At 47.1% G+C, this 14954-nt stretch overlaps 1 protein-coding gene across 3 annotated transcripts in view; it reads left to right on the top strand.

Moving 5' to 3' along the window:
* The window catches only part of Gne (glucosamine (UDP-N-acetyl)-2-epimerase/N-acetylmannosamine kinase), a 56215-nt gene extending 41261 nt beyond the window's left edge, over nucleotides 1-14954 (top strand). For all 3 annotated transcript variants that reach the window (XM_037202562.1, XM_028894741.2, XM_028894740.2), the window contains exons 6-12: nucleotides 3613-3700; nucleotides 4839-5049; nucleotides 7617-7746; nucleotides 8086-8307; nucleotides 9992-10174; nucleotides 12801-12917; nucleotides 14005-14954. In XM_037202562.1, coding sequence (XP_037058457.1) covers nucleotides 3613-3700; nucleotides 4839-5049; nucleotides 7617-7746; nucleotides 8086-8307; nucleotides 9992-10174; nucleotides 12801-12917; nucleotides 14005-14240 — 1187 coding nt within the window. In that variant the 3' untranslated portion in view covers nucleotides 14241-14954. The remainder of the gene's footprint in view (nucleotides 1-3612; nucleotides 3701-4838; nucleotides 5050-7616; nucleotides 7747-8085; nucleotides 8308-9991; nucleotides 10175-12800; nucleotides 12918-14004) is intronic.

The raw sequence follows: 14954 nt of genomic DNA, 5'->3' as shown, positions 1-14954 counted from the left end.
TCCACCTGTGCTGTTTCTTCCATTCTTTGTCATCACCGCCCTGTGTTTCTATTATGTTTACGTCACACCCACAGTATTACTCTGCTCCCTGTTTTATAGGGAAAATAGAAGTCCAGGATGGAGATTCTTTCAGATTTGTTAAGAAAACACTTACAGTGTACGAGGCACTGGGCTAGCAGTACCAGACTAAGGAGCTAAGGATGAGGACAGTTGGCAGAGTGCTCACTCGGCAAGCAGGAAGCCCTGGGGTCAGTCTCCAGCACCAAGGCGTGACAGTGAACGCCTGGAAACCTAGCACTCGGAAGGTAGAGGCAGAGGGATCAGAAGTTCAAGGTGTCCTTGGCTACATAGCAAGTTCAAAACCAGCCTATGCTGTGTGAGACCCTTCCTTTGAGGAAGAAATTGAAAGAGTGCTAGGTGCCTCATGGTGGGAGGAAAGCTTTAGAAAAGAAGGATTGAGGAAGCCCACATTACCAGAAAACAAAACAAACAAACAAAAAAAAGGTATGCTTTGGCTCAACTAGCATCCAAAAGAAAGAAACAGAAAATCAAGAAAAGGGAAAGTTACGCTTTTCTGAATCAGAACTCAGAAAGACGGGCAGACCCAACAGAACTTCATGGTAGTTTGTAGAGACTGCCAAGTGTTGTGCTCTTGTATAATTGACATTTTAGTGGTGTAGGGAAGATAATAAGCAGCCCAAAAGGAAGATACTAGGCTCTCTAGGTGTTGTGTAGACTATAATACAAGGTAATGGGATGGGCTACATTAAACGCTGAAGGGAGGCCTCTTCAAAAGAAGACACTTTCAGCTGAGATCAGGCAGAAGTGGATGAACAGCCCATGCCAAGGATATAATCTTGATACTAAGTCAGCCTGATTGTAAACTATTAGCTAAGAAGCAGATGAGAGCCTGGTGTGTGGCGCACGCCTTTAATGCCAGCACTCGGGAGGCAGTGGCAGGAGGATCTCTGTGAGCTAAGACCAGCCTGGTCTACAGAGCAAACTGCAGGTAGAGAGACCCTTTTTCTCCCTCTGCCCAAAAAATGAGAGGCAAACTTTTTCGCCTCCAGACAGGGTCTCTGTGTAGCACTGGCTGCCCAGGAACTTGCAATGTAGACCAGGCTGGCCTCAAACTCAATAATCCACCTGCTTTTGTCTCCCAAGTGCTGGGATTAAAGGTGCGCACTACCACCCCAACTGAGACAGACTTATAAGCTAAAATATTGATGTCCTAGTTGGCTTTCTTTTGCTGTGGCAAACACTTTGGAAGGAAAGGACTTATTTCCTCTTATAGCTTATAGTTTATCATGAAGGGAAGCTGGGGCAGGAACTGAAGCAGAGGCCATGGAGGAGAACTACTTCTTGCTCTTATGGCTTGTTCAGTTTGCTTTCTTATATATACATCCTAGGACCTCCAGCCCAAGAGGGGACCTCAATTAAGAAAATGTCTCTGTAAGGTCAGGCTATAGTAAGACGGCAGGGCATTTTTAACTAGTGATCAATGGGGAGGGCCCAGCCCACTGTGGGTGGTGCCATGCCTTGGCTGGTAGTCTTGAGTTCTTTAAGAAAGCAGGCTGAGCAAGCCACAAGGAGCAAGCCAGTAAGCAGCACCTGCCTCCAGGTTCCTACCTGCTTGAGTTCCTGTCCTGACTTCCTTTGATGATGAACTGTGATGTGGAAGTGTAAGTCAAATAAACCCTGTCCTCTTCAAGTTGCTTTGGTCATGGTGTTTCCTCACAGCAATAACAACCCAAAGAAAGACAGTGGTGTATTAAAGATAGAGAAAAATTACATTCGGATGTTGTCACTAAGCTTCCAGTGCATGTGAGCTGCAGATGGAGAGAACCGATGGTAATGCTTAGATTTTGTACTGAGCAGTGGGATGTACTTTCATGCCATGGGGGCGCTGAAGAAGAAACAGTGGGGAAGAATGGAATAAAGAGTTGGCTTGTTGCCATGTTCAGGTGCTGCCAGTTAGATCATCAAAGCAGAGAGGACAAGGAGCCGGACTGTGTCAGGGAGATTTAAAGACGGGGATGAGTTTGACAGTTGGTGGCTGTAGATGGTGTCTGGTAGGACATCAGTTCACTTGCCGTACAGAGGCCCCGAAGCAGCAGGAAGTTAGAGTCTTTTCTTCCTGGCGTGGCAGCTCCACAGCCATCAGAAGCAGCCTAAGTTCTTGGTGGGTATTCTAGCTTTTTTTTTTTTTTTAGGAAAGGAAGAAAGGGTCAATTGCCTTGAAAGTTGTAAGTATTTCCTCTTACATCCATCAGAACCTAGTCATTACAGGCTACATCCAGCTACAAGGAAGGCCGAAGAATAGTTTTGGGGTAGACAGTCAGATTCCCAGCTAAAACTTCCATCACTAGTACTACAAAAAAGATATTGAGGCTAACGGCCCTCTGCTATAGACAGTATTTAAAACCAAGGAATCCAGGGAGAATGTCTAAATAGGGCAGAAAATGCAGCCAGGACCAACCTTGAAACTGTTCAACAGTGAACTAGAAGGCCAGAAAAGAAAACCGAAAAGGAACTTTCGGTGATGTCATAGGGAAACCAGAAGACCGTGCTATTGTTAGAGTTCAGAAGGAAAGTTTCCAGGATATGATGTTGAAAGCTGCTATGAGCCCAAATAAGAGGTCACAGGAGCTAGGCATGATGGCGCAGGCCTGGTGGCACACACCCGTGGCCCCGGAACTCTGGAGTGGATTTGGCAGTATGGTCTCCGTACTTCCTGTCACTGCACTTACATGAATGTATGTTCCCCACCAGGATCCCCTTCCTCCTAATCTTCTTTCAGTGGAGTCAGGGGTCAGGGAGATGAATATGTTTCCTGCTTATCTACTGCTCATCTTCTTACCTCTGCTCAAAATCCTCACCCCTCCTGCCTCTTCTGGACCTACCTGCTCATCAGTCAACTTTCTCTTCCATGCATGCTTGACTTCTCCACCAAACATGCTTAGGCCCTCTGGAAGTCATCCCTTCTTAGGCTCTCCGGAAGTCATCCCTCCTTTGGTCCTCCTCCTCTCCAGACGCCTCTCTTCCACGCCTCTTAGCCGAGCCTGGCGGAAGCCTGGCTGTTCGGGATGTTTACTGTTTCACATTGGCCAAGGGACGAACAGAGAGAAAATGCCTGCCCAAGAGCCAGCTGGCCAGCCCTACCTGGCTGCTGACCGAATGACGGCCTAGTTGAGAATGGACTCGGTAGACAGATAGGCAAACAGTTTGTCAGTGTTAGATTAATTCTCCCTACCCAGGTGTGGCAGCACTTGCCCGTAATCCCACTCAGGATGGACATGAGTTCGAAGCTAACCTAGGCTGTCAAGCAGGACTGCCAAAATAAACAAGCCTCTGTGTGATGGCACACACCTGTGATCTTGTCACTTGGGGGGACTGGGGAGTGCCACAGGTTAGGTGCCAGCCAGGTCTACAGAGTGACCTTCTCTCTAAAACCAAAACCAAGCAAGCATTCACTAAGTAAGGAAGTCTTATCAGCAGTACTTTCAGTCTGCTGGGTTTTAGGACTCAGTTATGAATCCGGCACACTGCTATTTGGTTTTCTGTGGATAGTCACACTTCAAGTCCTTCTAACATGTCTGTGGATTTATTTAGGGGAGAATGTTCTTCATGTCCGGGATGCTGACACTCAAGATAAAATATTACAAGCACTCCACCTCCAGTTCGGTAAACAGTACCCTTGGTGAGTATACGGCCTTTCATTGTGGAGGGGTTAAAAGGGGAGCTACCTCAGGCACCAAGGGAAGCTTGGCCCATCATGGTTTAACCATTTCTACAGAACTTTCCTTCTTACATTAGTGCACCCTAGCTGCTGGGAAGACAAGATGTCCAGGTTCCCGTGGAGAAGTTTTAAAATTTGCCTCTGTTAATTACAATGGTACTACCCCTACAGTGTGTTTCTCTGGTATAATTTGACTACATATTAGAAAACAGTGGATTGGGTTTTCTTTAAAACTTAATTTTGGCCGGGTGGTGGTGGCGCACGCCTTTAATCCCAGCACTCGGGAGGCAGAGCCAGGCGGATCTCTGTGAGTTCAAGGCCAGCCTGGGCTACCAAGTGAGTCCCAGGAAAGGCGCAAAGCTACACAGAGAAACCCTGTCTCGAGAAAAAAAAAAAAAACAAAAACAAAAAAAAAAACTTAATTTTGGCTGTTCTTCCTTCTATTTCAATATGGTAATTTCTCAGAAATGTAAAGAAAAAACTTCTAAAATAGCAAAAAAACAAATCAAGACAGAAAGCCCCAAATTCAGGTATTAAGTTACGGTGTGGTCAAAAGGTCCAGATATTACTGTAGTTAGTTCTACATAGTTATGACTTGTGGGGTTGTTGTTGTGTTTTTGTTTTTGTGTTTTGAGACAAGGTATCTCTGTTGTATAGCCTTGGCTGTCCTAGAACTCACTGTGTAAGCCAGGCTAGCCTCAAACTCAGAGAGCTCCCTCTGCCTCTACATCCCACTTGCTGGGATTAAAGGTATATGTCACCAGGCCCGACTGTAGTTTCTGGGTTTTTGTTTTGTTTTTTAATGACAGGAAATAAATTTGCGGTGTGATTTATCATGTGTATCACATTTTAAAGCACACACACACATACTGTGGGGATGTTGTTTTATTTTATTTTTGTGGTACAAAAGACTGAAGTCAGAGCTTCATGCTTGTCAAGCAAGCGCTCTACCACATCTGCAGTCCCCAGCCCAGAGGTTATTTTAAAGAGTACACATTGTTTCTACCTGGAGACTTCGGTTTCAGCGCCCTTGCCCTTGGTGTCGCCTGCCGTGTGGGGCAGAACCGTTTCACTGAACTGACTGTTTTGGATATTGCAGCTCAAAGATATATGGGGATGGAAATGCTGTTCCAAGGATTTTAAAGTTTCTCAAATCTATTGACCTTCAAGAGCCACTACAGAAGAAATTCTGCTTCCCTCCTGTGAAGGAGAACATCTCTCAAGATATTGACCATATTCTTGAAACTCTGAGTGCCTTGGCTGTTGATCTTGGAGGGACAAATCTCAGAGTGGCAATAGTTAGCATGAAGGTAAAGTCATTGCAAAGCACTTAACTTTATGTCTCACATGAGTGGTTGATTTTTTTTTTTTTTAAACAGCCCTGGCTGTCCTGGAACTCTCTTTGTAGTCCAGGCTGGTTTCGAACTCAGAGACCCGCTTGCCTTTGCCTCCTGAGTGCTGGGATTAAAGGCATGTATCACCACGCCCGGCTGAGTAATTGATTTTTAAAATGTGTAAGTGGGAGGTAGAACTAGAAATCACACGGGGAGTTTGTCATCATTTGTCTGTAGTGCTGACTTTTGGCTCCATTACAATGTTTATCTCATATCTACAGGTTGTTAACACTTCAAGCTGGTGTGGTAGCTAATGCTTATGATCCCAGTACTTGGGAAGCTGAGGCAGGAGTATTCCTGCAAGTTTGAAGCCAGCCTGGGCCACAGTACGAGACCTTGTCTCAAAAGACGAAAATACAACAAAACAGACATTTAAAGAAGTAAACCATTAGGGAGCCAATGTGGTAACTCTTGAGTTGGCAATGGGACCCTTTTAGACACGAGAGAGGGCTTTGCTCTCAGGAGGACAGAAATTCTATAGTTGAAGACACCATGAGCGTGGAGTCCAGTGATCACCTCCCCACCTAGATGAGAGCCCCACAGGTGAAGGAATGTCCTCTTCTGGAGCAGGGTGAGCTGTGTTCCCCCAGTTTGCATTTTCAGACGCTGATCTTCACAGAGGCCCACACATGCCTTCACTCTGCTAACCAGCACACTGCCGGAGCTCTGTCTGCCAGGGCGGGCGGGCAGAGCTTTGTGCAAACAGTAAACTGCTCAGATGATCTCTTACTGACTCAGTGGGAAACAAGCCCACAGGAAAATCTGCTTCGACATCACAGATACGTAAAGTTGCAAGAGTCCTTGAAAAATAGCAAAGATTTTAAACACAAATTATTAGAAATTTGCTATTAGGTCAATTAATGAAAAGCAAAATAAAACATAGTTTTCTCAAGAGAAGCCAAAAGGCCTCCCTATACTTTAAAAAGTTAATAGACTATTCTCTTAACATAGGATTTTTATCAGTGACCAACACCTCTTTAGAGGTGAAATTATAGAGACATTTCTATTGAAATTGAGAAAAAAGTTTTCTGTACAATAAGGAATAAAGCAAGGGACAGCAAAAATGGAGATTATACATAACAAAAATATCGTCAATAGGCCATGTGAATAAATTAACTGGATTATAAAGTTAGGATGATCCAGTAAATGACTGGATGTTATGATTAATATGTATCAGTAAATTTCTGGCTATGTGAATTTGTGACAAAGATTTTGGGTCTCTTTATGTGACCGTGTGTCAGACATGCCTGCACATTAGCATTACATTAGCTCAGACGCTGTAATACTCGCAGTGTCTGGCTCCTGCCCGGACTAATTACATTGGAACCTCTGGGGACAGCATGGCTGTGCTCTGCCGACCATCACAGTAAAGGCTGAGAAGCGCTCCTGTCAGTTTCTTTAATGATAAACAGCTTTAACCCTTGTACTTGATGTGGAAAACTCCACTAATAGGAAAGAATACAAAGGAAAAGGAGAGCCGATTCAGACCAACCCAGATTCCTAAGAATAATCGAAACCATAAAACTTTTATTTACATAAATACAGTTATGAAATAGTGCCATACAAAGGCCTGAAAAGATATCCTTGGTGAAAGTGTTGAGTATTTTAAATGTCAGCACTTCACAATTGGATTATAAATTTAATGTAATTATAGTCAACATTTCAATGGGATCTTAGTTTCATAAAGTGATCATAAGCTATTGGGATTGGTTTTTTTATTTTTGAGACAGGGTCTCTCTGTATAGCCCTGGCTGTCCTGGAACTCGATCTGTAGACCAGACTGGCCTCGAACTCAGAGATCTGTCTCCCAAGTGCTGGGATAAAGGCATGTGCCATCACCGCTTGGCTTGGGATTTTTTAATAACATTATTCTGAAACAAAATAATACACAGCTGAGGTGAGTAAACAAAACAAAACAAAAACCCCAAGACAAAAAAGCCCTGGAACACTAAGAATAATTGGGAGGGACTATCTCTGTCTTGAATTAAGTCACAGCCCGCAGCATGGTGCTCTGTACACTATGGTGAATGCCAGTCCACACAGAAAGTTGTCGTGAGTTCCCTGGTCACACCATTGCTGACTTCAGACGCAGTAGATGACTGACTGACTGCAAACACTAGGGAAACCATTTAGTTGCCTCCCCCCTATTGAACATAGAGAACTGTGTCAACCTGGAAAGGTTTTTATGAACTGACCTTTTAATGAACTGGCTTTAGATTGCCCACCGCTGACCACAAGTCTAAGAGAGTCTTCCTCCGTGCCTGTGGAGTTGCTGTTGTTTCAGCAACCTTGTGTTGGAATGGAGTCCAGGAAATTACTTAGGCTCATCTCAGGGACAAGTCCTGCTCACACCGGTCGGCAGCAACGTCCCACGAGGGCTGATTGTCCCTGGAAAAAGCTGACTATCATTCACAGGATGAGTGTGCTCCTTAGCTACGGCCTCCAAGACAGACCTGTGTTTTGTTTTCTCTCTCATCTTCTAGGGTGAAATAGTTAAGAAGTACACTCAGTTCAATCCTAAAACCTACGAAGAGAGGATTAGTTTAATCCTGCAGATGTGTGTGGAAGCCGCAGCCGAGGCTGTGAAACTGAACTGCAGAATTCTAGGAGTAGGTGAGACTTGCAATTACAGATCCAAGAACGTTCCTTTCTGTGTTCACAGCTCACCAAGTCCTTACACTTAACCTTGGGCGGGTGTCTGCCTGTGACTAGGCTCCAGGTTCTGTCTGGGCCCCAGGCATGCCCCATGCCGCCAAGCATTAGGGAGAAGCGTGGCTGGTTCTATCGGTCTGTGGGCGCTGTAGATTTAGCTCAGAAATGTCTGATCCCTTGCAGTCCTTGGTAATTTGCAAGGAGATGTTGGGTGAATTAATTTGTTTGGAGCCAAGAAAGTTGGCAGGCTTTCCTAAAATGGTAATCAAAATTGTCTTCCCTGTTTGGCATGGAGCGCAGGCATTTCCACAGGTGGCCGTGTGAATCCCCAGGAAGGAGTTGTGCTGCATTCAACCAAACTGATACAGGAATGGAACTCCGTGGACCTCAGGACGCCCCTCTCTGACACCCTGCACCTCCCTGTGTGGGTGGACAATGATGGCAACTGTGCCGCCATGGCAGAAAGGAAGTTTGGCCAGGGAAAAGGACAGGAGAACTTCGTGACGCTCATCACAGGGACAGGTGAGGGGGACGGCCTCGAGAACTGGCTTCAGCCCTCAGGGAACTACGCCTTGGTCTTCCCCTGCCACTGGAGTAGACCGCCGAGGAGATGCTCACACCAGAAGTCAGCTGCCTCCGCCCTTTTCTCTGGGCGGTCCATGGTAGAAGCATGTGTCTACTACATGTGAAGCCCTATCTTCTGACGCCAGTATCGCCGAGAGAAAGAAGAATAAAGAATTTTAGCTAGGCATGGTGGCTTACACCTGCAATCCTAGCACTTGAGAGGCAGAGGCAGGAGGATTGCTGCAAATGTCCAGGTTAACCATGGCTACATAGCTCTTAAATTTTGTATTATTCCACTTTCCTTTTAGGCTCCTGTTGTTCGTTGTTTGGGCTGAGAAAGATCTCATGTAGCCCAGGCTGGCCTAGAATACTTGAGTCTCCTGCCTCAGCCTTCCAGACTTGGGTTCAAATGGCCTGCCATCACTCCTGACTAAGCTTGTGTCTTGACATGCACGTCCTTTTTTTGTGTTGAACAGCTTTAACAAAGCTGGATACCATTTTCTAGCTCAGAGCAGTCAGGGAGCTACAGTGAGAGGGAGAAGAATTGAGGAACAAGTGCCAAAAATAAGTAATAAATGGAGGCTGGAGACATAGGTCAGTGGTTAGGAACATGGACTCCCCTTCCAGAGGACCCAGGTTCGATTCCCATAACCACACAGTGGCTCATAACCATCTGTAACTCCAGTTCCAGGGCATCCAGTACACTCCCTGGCACTGCCAGGCACACGTGTGTTTCAATTAGATACACACAGGCAAAATGCCCATGCACATAAAAGTTAAAAATAATAGATGTCAGGACAGCTCTTAAAAATGGAGGCTTCGGCTGGGCAGGGGTGGCACACACCTTTAATCCCAGCACTCGGGAGGCAGAGCCAGGTGGATCTCTGTGAGTTTGAGGCCAGCCTGGGCCACAGAGTGAGACCCCAGGAAAGGCATCAAAACTACACAGAGAAACCCTGTCTTGGGGGGAAAAAATGGAGGCTTCAAAGGTAAAATGTCCTTTAACTCCTAGCTAGAGAGTTAATGCATTAGTACTCCATCATAAGACAGTCACTCGTCTTTGTGATTTTAGAATGGTAGAATTCCAGACATGGCCTCAGAATCCTGTTCCATGTTCTGTGCTTCTAGAAGCAAGCCCTGTAACACAATTAGACTGTCCTATCTTGCTTTCCCTTGAAGCAGAGCTTGTACAGGACTTGGGTGTGGGCCTTTTCCTGTGGAGGTGACCTGGGAGCTGGCAGGAAGTGGTGGGGAAGGTAAAATGGAGTGAAGCCACTTAGGGGTGTACTGTGCAAGTCCCATCAAGACAGTAAGAGCCAGGATCTCCCGGGCACTGTTGGGAACTGTCTCACCTGGGGACCTTTCACTCTAGTGCAGATTAGGCAGTGTGAGCTTGAGGGACACCCACACACACACAGGGTGGGTCAGATGAAGTCAGAGTAAGCCACGGGATGGACAACCAGACGTTAAATCTACAGCAGCTCCAAAGAGGCACCAAGTAAAGTCTTGGTGCTTAGTGAGCCTCAGGATCTAGAGAGGTGGGCATTTTATAACCCCAGAAGCCTGGCTGAAGAGATGGGGCATTGGCACAGCCTAGCTTGCGGACAGGTAGTGGCACACAGTGACTTGTCTCTCACTGCAGGGATTGGTGGCGGGATCATCCACCAGCACGAGCTGATCCACGGCAGCTCTTTCTGTGCGGCAGAGCTGGGCCACCTCGTGGTGTCTCTGGATGGGCCTGACTGCTCCTGTGGAAGCCATGGCTGTATTGAAGCGTATGCCTCTGGGATGGCCTTGCAGAGGGAAGCAAAGAAGCTCCATGATGGTTCGTACCCCTCTCCTTCAGAAGTAACTAGCCAAATGCAGACGGAGTACTTGGGAGTAGAAATTACAGAGAACTGAGCCTGGAAGCCGTGATTCTGAGCTAAGTCTTCATTGCTGTCATCTAGGGCATCCTTGGTCCTGACCAGACTTACACTTGTCCTTACAGCTCCAAGACACCAGGGGAGAGTTCTTTGAGTTTTGCTTCTCAGCCATTTAGTCGGCACAGGACTCAAACTCCACATACATTATAGTGAGAAAATAAATGATGAACAACTTACAGTATACCAAATGCACTGAGAACAGTGGCCAAGGAGGTGGCTACCTGTACAGAGGACACCAGGGTTCCTTCCCTGCCCGCCCTCCATACAGGGAAAGGAGGTGTCGGGCACCGTCCTGGGAGCTGAGCTTTAGAGAATACGTGAGTCAGGGAGGCAAGTCTGATGCCAAAAGGAATCTTCCAGGGTGGAGACAGTGGTGTCGGTGTGTAAATGGTACAGTGTGTAAGGAGGACCAGCAGGTCAGAGGAACCATTGAAAACCTTCAGGGAAGTCTGCTCTGAATTTCAGATTCTTCAACGAACCATAACCTTTTGATTTGCTGTTGTTTTTCAAGACAAGAGTCTCTCTGTGTAGTCCTGGCTGTCCTGGAACTCTGCAGATCAGGCTGACCTTAAACTCAGAGATCTGCCTGCCTCTGCCTCCCGAGTGCTGGGATTAAAGGTGTGCGCCACCACCACCGGCAAACTCTTGATTTCTAAGAGGAAAATGGTAGCTGACTAGAGGATGGATTAAGTAGGGTAGTTTTAGAGTGATGTTTAATTTTCTGATGGACCTCTTGAGTTGGGAATATTAAGAGAAACAGGTATAGGTGGCAGATGGCAGTGGGGTGCTGTGGGATAGCCACGTGCAAATGCTTAGGAGGTGGGGGGCTGGGGGGGTCACAGGTACTGAGGGGGTTGTTAAAGCTGGGACTGAGGCACTAGTGTCTGCGAGCACATGAGACACAGCGAGATGGGAGTAAAGTCTGAGAATGCAGGAAAGAGCAGGGTGCAGTTCCTGTGTCAGGCGTGTGTGTGGGGGTGGGGGTGGGGATGAGCTACAAACAAGGTAAAGGATCAAGAGAGGGCCGGAGAGTGAAGACTGCAGTGTGGAAAATCGTGCAAGAATGCTGCCTGTCAGAGGTGTGCGTGGGAGCTGGTGAAGTGGGAGACAGCTGCTGGAGTGAGGCCCAGGGGGAGAGCACGGAGGACACCTAAGCAGGAGTGGTAGGAAGTGAGGTCATGCCTCAGAAAACTTTGGGGTTAGGGTTGGGCCTGGGGTGGGGTGTCTCAGTGGTTAAGAGCACTGTCTGCTCTTCCAAAAGACCCAGTTCAATTCCCGCACCCACATGGCCGCTCACGACTGTCTGTAACTCCAGTTCCAGGGGATCTGACCCTCACACCAATGCACATAAAATTAAATTATTTCTTTAAAAAAGCTTAGAAGGTTGGGGCTACATTTGCTCTCATAGTTCAGGCTTCAGTCTGACTAGTCTGGCCCTGTACTACGGCCATGCCGGCCCAGTCATCATGGCAGCACGTGGCGGGGGCCTGATCACCTCGTGGACAGAAGGAAGCAGAGCTAGGGCTGGGGACCCAGCATCTCAGTGTGTCCCTAGTGACTTAACTTACCCAAACACAGCAGGTCCTGGCTGACAGAAAGACAGGGCTGCAGAGACCAGCAGAATGTCCAGTGCTGGGGCTGGAGGATGGCTCAGTCAGTACAGTGCCTGCCTTACAGAATGAGGACTTCATTAGGATCTTCAGCACCCACAGCCAACCAGGCATGGCGGTGCACATCTGCAATCCCAACAGCTGGATTTAGGAGGGCCCCTGGGGCCTAGTCTAGACAAGGTGGTGAATTCCAGGTTCCATGGGAGACCTCGACTCAGAAAATAAGGTGGAAAGGGATTGAGAAAGACACCCAAATCCACTTCTGATCTCCACTCATACACATACACCTGATCTACACCCTACACCTACACAAACACAGCACTCACACAAAAAGAAGGTATCTACTGTTTATTTAGCACTTAATCTAGTCAGCTTTGTACATAACCCATGTCCACTGTCTATATTTAATTCCCAAAATAATTCTAGGTATTATTATCCCAGTCTTCTAGAAAAAGAGAAACCTATAGAAAGGAAATGGTGTAGGCTGGCCTGTGTAGCCAGTAGTGACAGCAGGAACAGATCTGAGCTGGTACTGGCCAGGCATGTCCCTCTGGCCTCAGCCTTGCCAGTGCCTTGTAGACCACCTCAGAGTGCAGCATTGTGTCTGTCTGTGTGAATGAGGGTGGAGAGAGAGAAGGGAGATTAATGAGAGTGGAATGAGACGTGAGGGCAGCGGCAGGCAGGGAGGCTGTCTTCAGATCTGAGCGTCTTCCAAGTAGGTAAGTTCAGACTGATAGCAAGAGGGTAGCAAAGGCTTTGGGTGGCAATGTGTGGGTGTTTGCAAGTGATAAATAGCTCTGAGCTGTGAAAAGAAATGCCTCCTTAGAGCTTGCTGCTGGTAGGCACAGCTATAATGGAGGCCTCCCTCAGGGCTGCTCACTGCTCACGAACGACTCTTTCTCCTGTGTTCCTTCAGAGGACCTGCTCTTGGTGGAAGGGATGTCAGTGCCGAAAGACGAACCTGTGGGTGCCCTCCATCTCATCCAAGCTGCCAAGCTCGGCAATGTGAAGGCCCAGAGCATCTTACGAACTGGTAAGCCTAAGGTCCCAGACCCCCAGGGCTCCCAGGGAGCCTCGGTTTCCCTTAGGTGCAGTGCTCTGCATTGTGTACTCAGAGGTACTCTTTCTACTTCCTGGAAAAGGGAAACGTGTTGAAGATGTTTAGAAGCACTGCCTTTAAATGGGTTTTAATTCTTATTTTATACTGAAAATATTACTGGTTCACTTTATAGGTATTTAGAGTATAGGATAATAGTAAGCAAAACTATCTTGAGCTTTACCACTCAGAATCACCAACTATTAGAATGTCTTTCCAGTCTATTTGTTTTTGTAATGTTTACATAATTAAGATTATATCTTACAGTACACATAAAATTTTGTTTACCTATTTTTGCAATGCTTATACGTTCTGGCAAGCACTCTGCCACTAAGCTAGACCCCCATTCCTCTTTTTTCTCAGATGGCATCTCACTTTGTTGTCTGTGCTGACACCAGGAAAGAAAGATGGTAGCTGAGAGGCCCAGGGAGGTTAGGAGATCATCAGCTCTAGATGGCTAGGTAGCAGCTTGCATGATAAGTGAGTTCAAGACCAGCCTAGGCTGCAGATGAGATCCTGTCTCACAAAGGAGAATAAGTCATGGCACTCCTATAGGCCTCTCTTTTTCAGGAGGCTGAGGCAGGAAAATTGCTTGATCCCCGGAGTTCTGAGCCGTGTAATTGAGACTCCTGTCCTAAAACAAAACGGCAGCTCAGAGACTCAAGGACTGGGGAGCTGAGGCGGGAAAGATGGCTGAGAGCTGGAGGTCAGCCTGGATTACACAGTAAGAGTCTGTCTCAAAGTAAAAAACAAGATGTAAGGAAGAGGAAATCATGGTTTGGTTTGGGTTTTGGTTTTTTGAGACAGAGTCTGTCCATGTAGTCCTGGCTGTTCTGGAATTCAATGCATAGACCAGGCTGGCCTACTCACAGAGACCCACCCCCGTCTGTCTCCTGAGGGACAGGACTAAAGCTGTGTACTACCAGACCAGTCTTCCCAGACAGCTTTTAAACGTAGCTTTTAAACTTCCCGGTGTCTGATTTAGCATTTCCTGGAAACTTTTCTGCTTTTTGCTCTCCTGCAGCTGGAACTGCTTTGGGACTTGGAGTTGTGAACATCCTCCACACTATGAACCCTTCCCTAGTGATCCTGTCTGGAGTCCTGGCCAGTCACTATATCCACATCGTCAAGGATGTCATCCGCCAGCAAGCCTTGTCCTCCGTACAGGATGTGGATGTGGTGGTTTCAGATTTGGTTGACCCGGCCCTGCTTGGCGCTGCCAGCATGGTTCTGGACTACACAACCCGCAGGATCCACTAGGTCTCCTGGGAGTGGACATGGACCGAGACCTAAGAGCTACTTAGTGGAACCAGGTTCTTTTAGATCAGTGCTTCTTCAAAGGCAGATTTGCGGGGCTGCTGAGATGGCTCAGTGGTTAAGAGCCATTATTGCTCTTGCCGAGGACCCCGGTTCAGTTCCCAGCGCTCATGTAGGGCAGCTCGACCGCCTGACAGCCAAGCTCCAGGGGATCCAAGGCCTCAGCCGCTGAGGGCATTTTCACTCAAATGTACATACCCCTCCCTCAAACGTGATTCAAAATAAATCTTATTTTTAAAAGGCCAATTTGATATTAACCTCCAGCAACACCTGCAGAAGTAGCTTTGCTTCTTGTCTGCCCTTCTGTATCAAGTCAGTGTTCTCTAGAACAGAACTGATGGAAGGAATCTGTCGGTCTGTATAAACGGATTACTGGGATAGCTTGCAGGCTGGGTCCAGCTGGTCCAACAATGGCTGTCTCCCGAGGGAAATCCAGTTGTTCAGCCCATGAGGGGGACGTCTCAGCTGGTCTTCAGTGGGCATCAGAATCGTGAAGTAGGCTCCGGTACCAGTGAAGGGAGAGCAGGAGCAACCAGGCAAAAAGCAATCACTTCCTTCTCCCATGTTCTTTATATAGGCTGTCAGCAGGATGTGTGGCCTAGATTAAAGGTGGATCTTTCTACTTCAAATGATTTAATTAAAAATTCCTCCCAGGTG

The sequence above is a fragment of the Peromyscus leucopus genome, chromosome 2, assembly GCF_004664715.2.
Source record: "Peromyscus leucopus breed LL Stock chromosome 2, UCI_PerLeu_2.1, whole genome shotgun sequence".
NCBI classification, from domain to species: domain Eukaryota; kingdom Metazoa; phylum Chordata; class Mammalia; order Rodentia; family Cricetidae; genus Peromyscus; species Peromyscus leucopus.
This window is presented reverse-complemented; position numbering and strand designations above follow the sequence as displayed.